Source organism: Amphibalanus amphitrite, unplaced genomic scaffold, assembly GCF_019059575.1.
Source record: "Amphibalanus amphitrite isolate SeventyFive unplaced genomic scaffold, NRLGWU_Aamphi_draft 000067F_arrow, whole genome shotgun sequence".
NCBI classification, from domain to species: domain Eukaryota; kingdom Metazoa; phylum Arthropoda; class Thecostraca; order Balanomorpha; family Balanidae; genus Amphibalanus; species Amphibalanus amphitrite.
This window is the reverse complement of record NW_024881563.1, coordinates 683,364-697,401: the sequence shown is the minus strand read 5'-3', so window position 1 is coordinate 697,401 and position 14,038 is coordinate 683,364. Positions and strand designations below refer to the sequence as shown.

At 50.4% G+C, this 14,038-nt stretch overlaps 1 protein-coding gene across 2 annotated transcripts in view; it reads right to left on the bottom strand.

The window, feature by feature from the left end:
* Positions 1 to 14,038, bottom strand: part of LOC122378894 (protein strawberry notch homolog 1-like) — a 550,127-nt gene that overhangs the window by 315,305 nt on the left and 220,784 nt on the right. For both annotated transcript variants that reach the window (XR_006256101.1, XM_043360535.1), the window contains exon 12: positions 12,537 to 12,656. Coding sequence is in view for 1 of the 2 variants with exons in the window: in XM_043360535.1 (XP_043216470.1) it covers positions 12,537 to 12,656 (120 nt within the window). In the remaining variant the exon portion in view is untranslated. The remainder of the gene's footprint in view (positions 1 to 12,536; positions 12,657 to 14,038) is intronic.

Here is a 14,038-nt window from a genome sequence, read left to right as displayed (position 1 = left end):
GATTTTCCTATTCGCTCACCATTGTAGTCCGTTTGTAATGCGTATTAACTCTGCTCATGTAACCCCGAGCAATGTAAGTACGTGCAGTGTAGGTACGTGCACAGTCCGACCGCGCCATGTTCTGATGCTTTTCTTGTATTCTGCGCATCACACCTTCATGACACGAGACAATCCAAACACACTCTGCCGCTATCCCGCGTTCAGCTGTTTCGGCAAACAGCTGACTGGGAGCAAACAGCTGACTCGAGAGTCGAGGCCACTAAATAATGGCGTATGGTACAGTCCGTCTCCACGGTCTAGACCGGCCGGCTCGAGAACAGATGGCATTCCAGCGGTCGCCAGCCCACGTTTGATGACACTGTTGAGTTCTGCGTGGCGCGGAAACCGGCCAGCACTCAGCTGGCAGCTTAGGCAGTGCAGGCCTCGTTCGTCGATGTCGGCTCCACAGCGGCAGCGGTGAGGAGCACAGATCTCTGCTCCCACCCGCAGGGCGACGGCCGTCCGCAGGGTGTCAGAGTCGAGCAACGTGCCCACTGGTGGCTGGGAAGGCGTTTAGCCAGGCGCCAGAGTGTGGTTGTGCGGCAGCTCGGAGTCGGGCTCGATCAACATCAGTTTTGCTTTCTTCCAGCAGCTGTTCACCGATTCTTGCTGTCTCGGCTCGATCCCATTCTCTTTGATAGCACCGCTTGTGCGCTTCCGGTGGAGGCAGGCCTGTGCGACGTTCCCACTCTGAGATCAGGCACCTCGTTAGCTCACTGACACGATCAGCGGCGGAGCCGTTAATAGATGCAATCGTGTCAGCGGAGGCCACTTGAGATGCGAGATGAGCAGGAAGGGCAACGTCAGTCACTCTCCTTACGCCTAGCCCACCGAGGCTGATTGGCAATGTCGCCTGTCGCCATGAAACGCCACGCAGCTGGACGTTTGTGATCGTCTCCATGCCACGGCGAACTGCTTCGTCGATTCTGTTGAGCTGGGCGGGATACCGGTAGGCTGGAGAGCTCCGCAGCAGGTATAGCAGACGAGGAACGGACACATAGCTTTTCAGCAAAAAGAAAGCCTGATGTGCCTCTTCCAGAGCCAAAAGACGCCTGACAAGCTTTTCTACCATCAGCTGACCTTGCAGAAGCGCACGTCTTGTTTAAGCGTCATGTATAGGTGCACCAAGCAGCTCCAGCTCGTCCACGGGGACTTCCCGGATGTCGGGCAGAATACTTTGCAGCTTCTGCAAGGCGCTGAGCTTGGTGTCATCGGCGAAGCCTCCCAAGAAGGTGGCCTCACACTTGCCTGCATTTATGGCGAGGCCCACTTTGTTCATTTCTGCCTTCACTTGCTTGATACTGGTGATGACATCAGGTAGTGGACCAGCCAGCGTTCCGTCATCCAGGTACCAGGTGTTCATTTCTGTGTTTGGAGCTCTGGCGGCAGAGTCCACTGTCAGAGAGAACAACAGGGAGCTCAGCGGATCGCCTTGCTGGACTCCTGCCTGAGATAGGATTTTGCTGCCACCGATGAAAAGTGGCGCGGCGTTGTTGTAGCCCTGCCATACAAATGAGTAAATTTCAGGCGCACGAGTTCTCACAGCTTGAAGCATCGCATCCCTACGCACAGTGTTGAATGCATGAGATGTCAAGCTTCACGAGGACTCTGTTGCTTGCGGAGGCTTCACATAAGTCGAAGTACGCTCTAGTAGCGTGCACTGCTGCCTCGCAGCCATTCCTCGTGGCCACGCCGAGCTGCACTGGTCGCAGCTGAGCTCCAATGGCCGATGAGACGGCCGTGGCGGCGACCTTCCCAGCGATACGGCGGTACACACTGCCGACAGCGATGGGCCGCAGACCACCGTCCTTCTTTCTGAGAGAGATCAACGACGCGCCAAAGAACGCTGGCGTTGCGTATTCCGGAAGACGGCCGCTGAGCGCTAAGTTCGTGAGCGCTGTCAGAGCTGTGAGTAGACGAGCTCCAGCCTCGGCGGTGTGCTTAGTGAGGAGGGAGCGCAGGTGGGCGGGGCGAATACCATCCAAACCTGCACTGGAGCTCGGCGGAAAGGAGTTGATCGCCTTTAACCCACGATCCGCTGGGGGGGGGGGCATAAAGTTGCCCCCCTTTACGTTTTGTGAAATATCTCCGAAACCTGATGAGCTACGAACGTGAAACTTGGCATAGCTTCAAATGAATACCTAGGCAATGTTTGAGGAAAGTTTGGTGGTTGTAGCACCTAAGATGACGTCACAGTGACGTCATAAAGTTTTGTCGTTTTCCGATATGGACCATTTCTGATGACGCTGAGCATGAAACTCAACTGTAAATGAACTATATAGACAGCACCTGCTGTCATCCTAAAACATCTAAATATACTTCCATCCAGTTTCTGACCAATAATCAACCCTTTATATTCGGTCCCAAATGTCTGATGTATCGTGAGGAATATGAGAGTCGCAAATCTATAATTTCACTTATGACGTCACTGTGACGTCATTTCAAATGGGATCGACACCAAGTTTGGACACAACCTCGGCTAGGTATTCAGGAAGATGTATGCAAAGTTTCGCTTCTCTATCTCTTCGCGTTGCGACGATATCGTCGCAGAAGTAAAGGGGGACAACTACATATATGCCCCCAGCGGCCGGCGGGTGGCGCGGAGGCCCAGCGGCCGCCAGGTTAATACGTCGGTCTCTGAAGCCACTAGAGGCACGTGTGTGTCATCAGGTGGCGGAATGTTTCGCAGATCATTGGGCGGCTCTGGGTGCTTTTCTTGCATCTTCTTGATAACTTCATCTGTTGGAGGTGCGAAGGAGTCATCTGAGGTTAGAGCTCGCAGCGCTCCCCGGATGTCGCCATCCGTGATTTTTGATGCCACGCGCCGTGATAGTGCTGCCATCTCGTCCATCGGGCGATGGTCACGAGAGTGTTTGGTGGGTCTTGAAAGACGGACTTTGGTTGTGTCATTGTTCTGTGCTAGGTTCAGCCGCACTTTAGTGGCTAGAGATGTCTTTTCTGTCCTCCGCGCTTCCCTGTCGATGTTCAGCGCAGAGTATGCAAAGCACAGAAGCTTGCGCAATGCGCCACGCTTCCTTGGTGCCCAGTTCGACGGCGTCATCGATAAGGTGGGCAAGCTCGTCTGCTACTGCAATACGCGCTCCTTTTGGGATTAGCGGTAGGACCCGGCTGCCCTGCTTCAGATTTGCAATTTCCGTAGCAATGTCGCATGCTGGTGAAAATTTCGGTGCTGAATTCAGACAGTCGTCTCCGAATCGACATGTGGTACACTGTCTTCCCAGTTTCACACAGCGACATGCTCTGCACGGGTTAGAAATGCACTTACAACAGCGAGGCGTGCACCCATCCAGTGTGGTGTGTCCATTTTCTGGTGGGATTAGTGTTCTGTCACTCATGACGCGAGTAACAGTGCAGATAAAATATTGGCTGCGTATCTACGGAGGTTTTTATTCACCGTCACCGAGCTCATCAGTTTGGGAGTGCTGCTGGGTGGCCAGAGCATACTCCGCATGACATAGGTGTGCGACTCAAAACGTCACGTTCTTGAATTTAAAATCAGCAAGAAATTTGCGCGTATTCTTCAAAATTGATACAAAACAGAGTAACATACATATAGTCATTTGCTACGAAAGTCCAGCGATGCTTTTCTCGCGGCCCATGGAAGAAAATACCTTGAACAGCTGTGCAGCGTCTGGGATTTCGCACGTGCTGTCAACACGTGCGCACGCAGCCTCAAGTCCCCACTGAACATATGGTATTTGGACGATGCCACAATTGGAGGCCCGGTTGCTGACGTCATCTCCGACCTTCAAACGGTCACCAAGATGCTCCCAGAGGTCGGCCTTCACCTAAATCCCGCCAAATGTGAAGTGACGATCTTGAACGACATGAGAGAGGACCAGCAAAAAACGGCGATCTATGAAGTGAAACGCACCCTCCCCGAGATCTCGGAAACGTCAGTGAGATCTATTCAGCTTCTGGGTTCTCCATTACACGAAGACGGACTCTCAAACGCGGCAAAAAACGTCGCCGACATGATCTTAAAGCTCTGCGAGCGGATCCGCCTCTTGGATAGGCACACAGGCCTTTTCTTCCTCGCTCATCATGTATCGGCGCCCCGTGTCACCTACCTACTGCGCTCCAGTCCACTGTACATCGAAAGCGCTGGCCTTGGCAAAATCGATGAAATCGTAAGGTCAACCCTAGCCGACGTTACTAACGTCGATATATCTGAATCTACTTGGATCCAAGCGTCACTGCCCTTAAGACATGGGGGGATCGGCATCCGCTCTGTTGAGTCCCTCGCCCTTCCTTGTTACTTGGCATCCTTGCACGCCGCAGCCTCGCTGATGGCGACTATCAGACGTCAGTATTCCCACGCTCAGCATCGTCGAGCCTGCTATGAACGAATTCATGAAGCTTCTGAGCCTGGATGACGTCCCAGAAAAACACGAGAAACATCTGCAGCGAGCCTGGGATGACCTGGCATGCAAGACAGTCCGCGAACGACTGATCGATTCAGCAAATCAAGTGGACCGGGCCCGCCTCCTCGCCGCCTGCAAACCTCACACGGCAGCCTGGCTGCAGGCGATGCCGGCGGCTAATCTTGGCCTCCATCTCGACGCAGAAACCGTCAGAGTCGCTGTGGCTCTACGACTGGGAGCTCCTATCTGCAAGCCGCACAACTGCAGCCAATGTAGCCGCCCAGTGGACTCTCAAGGTCACCATGGACTCTCTTGCAAAAAGTCAGCCGGGCGCCTTCCACGTCACGCAAACCTCAATGACGTGGTAAGGCGTGCGCTGACCAGCGCAGGAATGCCCTCCATCCTTGAGCCACAGGGACTCGACCGAGGGGACGGCAAGAGACCGGACGGCGTCACTCTCTTCCCATACAGGCAGGGAAAGAGCCTCGTGTGGGATGCTACCTGCGTAGACACATTTGCCGACAGCGCCGTTGCAAAAGCCGCCCTGGAGCCAGGCTCACCAGCGGCAGCCGCGGAAGCTCGCAAAAGAACGAAGTACGCAGATATTGCCGAGAGGCACATCTTCGTCCCAGTGGCCGTAGAAACTACCGGAGTGCTGGGACCAGCGGCCACAGCCCTCCTGGCAGAGCTGGGCAGGAGGATCTCTGAGCTCACCGGAGATCGCAGAGAGGTCGCTTGGCTGCGGCAGCGCGTGTCCTTGGCCATCATTCGGGGAAACGCTGCGGCCATCCTAGCAACAGCATGCTCAACTCAAGAGGGCCGGGTTCCCCGGAAACCAACTAAACAAGTCACCAGCAAAACATCAACGGAGTCGAGTGACGCCAGAGACTCCAGCTGCGCTGATAGCCAGAAAACGAATCAGCCACCATCACATCCCAAGTCTGTTGAAAGCAGCAAGGTACATGCACAGCAGCGTTATGACGGGGTGGCACGGACCGCCAGCCGTGAGGCACAATCGCTCTCGGCTACTCGACAGCAAGAGGCGGACTGGAAAAGCGGTGACCCGTTATACATCGGTCTACCTAACCATGGCAACACATGTTACCAGAACGCTGCGCTGCAGTCACTGTTGGGCCTGCATCCATTTCTGAGTGAGATGATGTCGCTGATCTCCGGTCCTTGTCAGTGGGAAAGTGGCCAATGTGACACTACGAGCGCTGTTGCCAAACTTATGGTGCTCCGACAAAAGGCGCTCACTGAGTCAGTCGCTACCCACCTCAAACAGCTGCACGAAGTGTTTGCCGACATGGACCCGGTGTACGGTGGCACAGAAATGCAGGACGCCGGCGAGTTTTTGCTGCGCCTTTTGGGCACCATGAGCGACGAGATAGATGCGTGCCACCTGACGGATAACCCGGTTCGAGAACATTTTCAACATCAGATCCTGGAGAGTAAGACGTGCATCAAATGTGGTCAGACGGTGATGAAGCACCTGAATAACATCTGCTGGTTTGTCAACGTGCCACGCCGCCAGAGCACCGACATACCGACACTGCAGGAAGCGCTACATCTCAGCATGTGCCCCGAACGACGCACCATGCTCTGCCAGCACTGCGGCCACGATGAATCCTGCGTCACCTCGAAGATCAGTCAGCTACCCAGGACTCTGATCCTGCAGCTGAATCGCTGCGCCTTTCTTGGAGATAGGCCCAAGAAGATCCGTGCCAGTGTTGGTATTCCTAAGATTTTGTCCTTAAATAAGTACGTCGCAGGTGAGGTCACCGATTCCCTTCATCGGCGCCCAACAATGGGCACGCTCAGCGACGCCGAGGAGTCTGAGCCGGACCACTCAGGACTACCGCTCGCCTCTGGACCGTCACCTCCAGTTCGAGCTGCCACTCCGCTGGATCCAGTCGGGGCCACAGCACCACTGCGAATCACGACATCGGTTCCTCCCTCGTCAGAGGTGGCTGCAGCAGAGATGTCAATACCGCCATCCAAGCTAGACCTCGCCGAATCCGAGTGGAAGCCGCCACAGACTAACGAAGACAAAAACTGTGAACCGCAGGAGGTTAAAATACGGCAAACAGAAGTGACAGAGGCCTCTGAACAGGCACAGCTGCCAGAGCCCCACGCGGGGGATAACCTGTCGCCGTGCCCGGCGAACCTGGCCGGTGACCACGCGTACCAGCTAGTAGGCGTGGTAAGCCACTATGGCGGCGATACTCACGCGGGCCACTTCGTGGCCATCGTTTACAGCGCTGAACGCGAATGCTGGTTCCGCTACGATGACCACCGAGTTAGTCGAATCCGCGAATCGGATGCACTCGGTGAAAGCCAGCAGAGAGATGGCTACATGTTTTTCTACACACTTGAAAAGTTGCGACCCCAGACAGAAAAGTGGCCAATGCCGAAATGTCAGCAACGGCTATGGAGCGGGGAGGGGGGCCGCACTCACCCGTAAGTGTTTGTAATGTGGTGGCGTCAGGATGGTATGTGCTTAGAAGCGCCAATCCTTATCTTGTTACATTGTTTACACGGGATTGAAAGTGCCCATTCACATATTTTGCGATTGAATGCATTGGATTGTGCCGCGTGACTAAGGAAAGAAATACAGGCTGTGTAGTGAAGAAGACATTCAGAAGAACGGGCTTGTAAGAACCGACGACCAGTTCAAAAGTGAGCGCCGAATTTCGTCTTCGACGCACCAAGAATGTCACATGAGAGACAATGGGCCCTAACCCATTATTTAATTGAAGATAATTTAAGTATTCCCGGCTACATATTTCCTAATAAGGTAGCATAAACCTAGTGTGAACTACGTGACACAAATAGGCGAAGACTCTAAATAGCGGGTCACTTACTGGGAAGTGGTTTAGTCCGTGGTTCTGCAACCGGCCAACTCAATGGTGAAATTGACTTGGATAAATAGTGACCAAATAATGTGTTGATTTTCATTCAATGGGAACAGTTGATGATACAAGTATAAAAATGCACCGAGCTTGCCGCAATGAGTCACAATTATCTCAGGGCGTCATTTTTGCCGCAAATCGCACAGTTTTGTTAAATATGGTCCGATAAGGGTACAATTTGGTGCCAGGATGCATGCTCAATCGCCGGGTGAAAATGCGCCGCGTTTGTCGCAATGCACCACATTTGTCACAAAGCGCCATTTCCGACAAATACGATTAAGGGTAATGGAATGGAACGAATAGGAGCAGGGCTAGGAACACTTTTAAAGTATGATTTTTTAGTACTTATTGGATCCAATTTGTCTGTGACCTGACATGACCCAGCGGTATTGGTAGGGAAAGGGGTAGTGGTAGGAGGTAGTGGTAGGAGTAGTGGTAAGGGTAGTAGTAGTGGTAGGGGTAGTAGTAGTAGGGGTAGGGGTAGTAGTAGGGGTAGTAGAAGGGGTATTGGTAGATGTAGTGGTAGGGGTAGGGGTAGGGTAGGGGTAGTGGTAGATGTAGTGGTAGGAATAGTGGTAGGGGTAGGGGTAGGGGTAGGGTAGTGGTAGGGGTAGGGGCAGTGGTGGAGACAAAAGTAGAGCAGCGGCCCGTGCTGATCCCATCGGACGAGAGGTGACCTAGGGGCACTCGGAAATCGTAGGACGAGAGGGCACTCGGAAATCGTAAAAGCAAGATGCGCGAGACTCCGCAGCTTAGATTGGCATTATCATCGTATGCATTTTCCATCCAGTTCGGCAACAAAACCCAAAAGTTTATATTTGCTCCCAAAACGAACTTTTCCATTTTGTTGCCACACAAGGCGCATGCTTTGTTTATTGATAGACCCTATCGAAGGAATGGAGCATGGCGCGTCTATTTGCAGTGAGTTTCAAATTCGAGATTTGGGCGTTATTTTGGACACAAAACTTACATTCGGACCCCACGTTCATCAGATGGTATCAAAAACAAATCGTGCTTTGGGTGTCCTAATCAGATCGTATCAAAGGGCTACCCCGGGAGGACATCCCAATCTCAATGTATCATCTGTCATGGTATCATACTTCGCCTATGTTCGTTCCAACATGGAATACTGCAGTGTAATTTGGAGTGGAGCCGCCGCAGTGCATCTCGACAGGATTGGCCGGATCGAACACAAGTTTTTAATGTGGCTGAACGCCAACTGTCATCATCGCTCAACTTCCATCTCATATGACGATTTGTTGAAACATTTTAACCTCACTTCCGTATCTGTCAGGCTGGTGCAGCACGATATCATGTTTGTTCGCAACGTGCTTAGAGGCAGAATTAAGTCCGCACTCTTGCTGCAGGCGTTCTCGCTTAGTGTGCCTATCCGCGCAACTAGGCAACAGGCGAGTGCGCTGCTGCATGTGCCATTTGCAAGGGTGAACGCAATGAAAAACGGTTTATTTACAAGGCTGCCGAGGCAGCTCAACCGGCTTGTAGAGAGACTTCCCGCGGTGGACGTGTTCTACGACGGTATTTTCACATTCCGTAGCAGCGTCAGACATTTTGTGGCAGAAATGTGACGCTAAATTTGGTGTCAATCCCATCTGAAATGACGATTTTTGGCGATTTTTTAAACATTTACCACTTTTTGACTAAAAACGCCATGTAGTTACATCACTAAAATCGATATATCTCAAAATTTTTTGGAAATTTTTTCTTAAAAATTGCACAGGAGACGTCAAATTGATGGGGGAGAAGGTATGCCAAGTTTCAAGTAGATAGCGAAAGTGGTTCATGAGTTATTCAAGAAAAACGGAGGGGGGTCGGATCCGACCCCCCCCCCCCCCAGGCGGTCGCGGGTTAACCCTATGGCGCACGCGAGCGCGTGCTGACGGCGCACCCCTGGCCCGATCACGCCCAAATTTTAACCCTCGCACGACCAGGCCATTTCTCATAACACGAACGACCAGGGGGGGTTGTAACGACCCCCCCCTGGCGTTTCGAAACGGAAGGTCGTAGAGCTTAGCGGAAAAAACCAACGGATTGCTCTCAACGAGATCTCGCGATTGGTGGTATATTTTTTGGTCCTAGGTCAACATTTGACCTACTTATGACCGGTCAAAGGTCAAATTTTCCGAAAAAATCAAACTTTTTCAACTTTCCGCGACGATTGCGGCAAAACGGTGGGAGATATCGACTTGAAACCTTCACTATCGTGTTCCTTGATCAATTCTCTATCGTTTGGTATGCATTTCGTTTCCCTAACTCTAAAAATGGCGCGTTGGGAGCGCCGGAAGTCGGCAAGGTCACAGTCGGCGGCAGAAATTCGAAAAATCAAAATTTAAATTTTTGAAATCTGATTGTATTTTTGGATTTGGGAGGTCCATTTGCTCCCTATAGAAGCTAATATTGCTGCATATTCCCATTGAGGTGACAAGAATTAGCAAAATAGTGGTTCGGGCGCTTTTCAAAAATAGTACCGGACACTGTTCCTCTTGTGACGTCATAGCTCCGTGACCTGACCTGACCCGGTCAATTTTCTTGCACCACACGATAGCCAATGCTTGCCTCAACATGCATGGGAAGTTTCATCATGATCCATCAAACAATGTGGGTATCACCGGCAGAAAACCTAGGGATTCGGCGCACACGTTTGGTAACTGTCGGCCGGAGGCTGTACCTCTTATGACGTCATAACTCCGTGACCTGACATGACCCGATCAATTTTTTTTCGGCAAAAGATGCGCAAAGGTTGCCCCAGAGGGTATTGAAAATTTCAGCCCGCTACGACAAGCCGTTTAGCGTGCACTTCGAAAAAACCTCAGGGGGGGTTGATACAACCCCCCCCCCCCTCCTAGGCGTTCTAGGGTTAATACAAAGGCCGCCCACGCCCACAGATTTGGCATGCCAAATTTCACGCCGATACGCGGCGCCTTTCAGGCGCCGCGTATTATTTGACGTATTATTGACAAATTAAAGGCGTAGATAATTTTCACTAAAAATCGTTTTGCAGAGGTTTGAAACATTTATATTTTTAACCCGCGCCCCGTAGGGCTACCGGCGGACCCTACCACCCGTAGGGAGGGGGGGGGGGCCGTTTCGGCCCCCCCCCCTAAGATCTCGGAAAGTTACCGGCCGATTTTCAAAATTCAAACGGCGTTCGATAGCCCCACCCGGGAACTACCTTGTGACCAAATTTCATTGACCTAGGTCAAACCGATGACGTCACAGGTCAGGTCAAAGTTCAGATTTTCACCGTTCACAGGCAATTCAAGAAATGTGTTGTGAAAGCGAGTAAATTGGTAATTTATTGAAAACCATCGATGGTACATTGTTCGTCAAACACATACTTTGCTATCTGAGGTCACTGATACCAGGTCAGGTCACAGCGAGGTCAGGTCACCGGGGGTCACAATATGAATGTGTCGTGTGATACATGTTTTATGGTCCATTTTACATGACAAATGCGATTATGTGGGTTAGGCAGCCTTTGGGGCCAGCCTAGGTCACGTTTTTGTGAAGGTCAGGTCAAGGTCAGGTCAAATAAGGTCAAATTTCAAAGTTGATATTTTTGAATAAAATGGGTATCGATTCGATGCAGCTCGTCAAGGGGAGTCTAATGGTGGTCTTCGTTTTGCTCTACGAGTTCTAGAATTGCCAAAAATTGAGTTTGAAAATTTGACGTCATCATTTTTGAACAGTTTTTTCGCTATAACTTGGCCAAAAAACGAGGTATCGATCTGAAATTTGGTATGTAGATAGAAGATGGTAGGCACTATCACATATATTCCGGTTTTTTCGAAACTCAAAAAACTTTTTGGATTTTTTGGCGAATATATCCAAAAAAAATGCTTTTTTGATTTTGGGGGGTCAAAACTCAAAAATTTCAAAAATTCGAGATAGCAGTTTTGTAGCCCTGTCAATTCTACACCTTTTATGTCTTGATCATTTTTCTGTATCTTCAAAGCTGTAGTCCTGACAGGTCTTCTCGCGAAGGTCTTTTTTCGGTCGAAAATGACAGAACATGACGTCACTCTGACGTCATTTGTGGCCAACCTATCATAGCCTCTGGTAAAATTTTTGGTCACAATGTGTAAAATTGATGCCCGGAGGGGTCCTGAAAGTTTGGTGGCGATATCTCTAGCCGTTTAGGAGATATTGACCGAAAAGGACAGGGGGGGCCGTTTCGGCCCCCCCCCCCCTACGGGGCGCGGGTTAAGAATACTGTTGCTTGTCATGCAAACGTGATGATTGGATCTTGGAGAGAATTGAATGCTCTTTCCAATGATAGCATTTTCAATTGTCAAACGTATCAGGTTAAGCAGCAAAATCCGTGTAATTATTTAGTGGCACATTTTGGACAAATACCATTTAATTCAGCGATTTTTCCACATTGTTTTTGATCAATTAGCTTTTCACAATTTTTCCATGAGAGACGGTACATTTTTATTGCTAATAGGCGCTGTTTCAACTCATTCCGTCTGACGATCACCTGAAATTAATATAAATTCCAAAATCCGTCCATAACGTCCATTTTTCAAAAGAAAGTGTCCTCCCCGGTGCACGTGGCGCGTGCCAACCCCTGCACCGCACACCATTCGATAGCCCGTTCGATTCTCTACACGATGCTGTTTTCCCCGTACCGGTCTGGCCCACGGTTACCGAGATATTGCAACGGGACCGGGCCCGTGTCGGGCAAATTTGGCTGTTTTCGCCCGTTTTTGCCAGCCGATTAATACATGTAAAGTCTATGACGCGAATTTGCACTTTTTGGGCACGCGCCACGGGCTCGCTATCGATCCGATCGAGCTGAGACCCATCAAAGGCACGTTGTCCATCCTTGTTCTATGAGTTGCGCAAACTTCAGCGCGGTAGGTGCAACGGTGTGACCTGTAACCCGCGCTACGTAGCACCATGTCGCGACCTTCGTAATAGACAGAAACTACGTCACCACAAATAGTAATATAGATTTTTCAGCATATTTTTAGATGAGGTATCGATTTAATTCACAACCTTATTACAATATTTTCATTATTTGTAACTTTATTTCAAAATAATATTTTTTAAAAATGGCAGCTGTTGGCAAGTACCTTGGAAGCGATTGTGGCGCACCACGTCCTTATTGTCCTGAGGCCCCCTTATGATGTCATCAAAAGTGGAGTGGCATGGGCCTGCACCAGCGGTCCCCACTCACTTGGACGTGGAGACGAAGTCGGTGAGCTCCCCGTCGTCTCTCTCAAGCTGCTCTAGTGTGCGTGCCTCGCCTGTAGACTGCATGCCGATCACCACACACTTCCCCATCTTCATGGAATTACTGTCGGCAGTAGTCGCCTTGAGGTCACAGCGCGCCCAGGTCACAGGTACAGCGCGCCTTGAGGTCACAGACAAGCCCGTTACACTCCAAGTCTAAGCTACTAGATATGTCAATCGGATACCAACTTCTTGGTATACCGATACCAAACCAATACTAACTTGGTATTTGGTATTTCAACCCTGATGTGTTTGGTATATTGTTGCTATGATGAACCCTCACTATTGTATAACAGGCTGAGAAATCGGTAAAAGTTGGTATTTCCCTCATGTTCCCAAGTTAGTTCGGTTTCGGTATCTCCTCACGGTTTTAGTCGATTCGGCTGATCACAAGGAACAAAATGACACTATTTTTGAAGCTCTAGCCCCATTATGTGCGAATTTATTTGCAAAAACGTAGTTTGACCTCATTTGACCTCAAATGACCTGACCTAAGTGTTTTTTTTTCAGCAAGCAAACACCGAATTCATCTTTGATGAAGCTAAACCTACATAAAACGTTGAAATGGAACATAGGTATTTTAGCCATTGGAGTTATTCCGACAAGTTCGTGACCTCTAGATGACCTCAGGTCACCCGAAATTGAAAAACCTGGATGCAGGTTACACATCTTGGTGAGTTAAACATATCCTGCCAGTTTGAATAAAATCGATGAACAACTCTAGATTTCATTGACAAAACAGTGCATTTTCAGTGCCATTGAAATGCCCTGTACCGGTTTTTGTGACCTTGTGACCTGACCTGAGGTCACTGGAACACAAAACTCCTAGGACACGTGTCAAATAGCTGCCCCAAGTTGTGTCTGAAATTTGGTGGCCCTAAGTCTCACGGTTCTTACGCTATTAACGATAAAATTAGCGATTCTGTGACCGCTAATGTAGTCAAATCTTACCCTAACATTGTACCGGTTTTGGTGACCTGGTCAGGGGTGGATATTTGTGCCGAGTTGGGGTAGCACGAGCTTTCCCAATTCCACACCGGCTTGGCTTTGGAGCCGCAACAGACGGCGGAGGTCAAGGTCACCGCTAGGACGGCGACGGATTTGCTGCGCCCGTGCTACCCTAACTCGGCACATTTGTCCGCCCCTGGACCTGGTGACCTGACCTGAAACGACAGAGATCTGAAATATGCAGGTAAGGTGCCAAAAGGTTGCCCCAGAGGATATACCAAATTTGGCGGCGCGTAGTGCCGCCGTTTTTACGTTATTTGCAAAAAAACCTAAGGGGGCATTGCATCAACCCCCCTGGCCCGGCGAGGGTTAAACGATCGGACAGGCTTAAAAATCCTACTGTAGATATTCTTAAGTGCACCCATGAAAACCTTCGCATTGTTTAGCATTTTTGGGTGCGATTAAAAACCATGCCCGGATGACAGGGCCGGAGCCTAC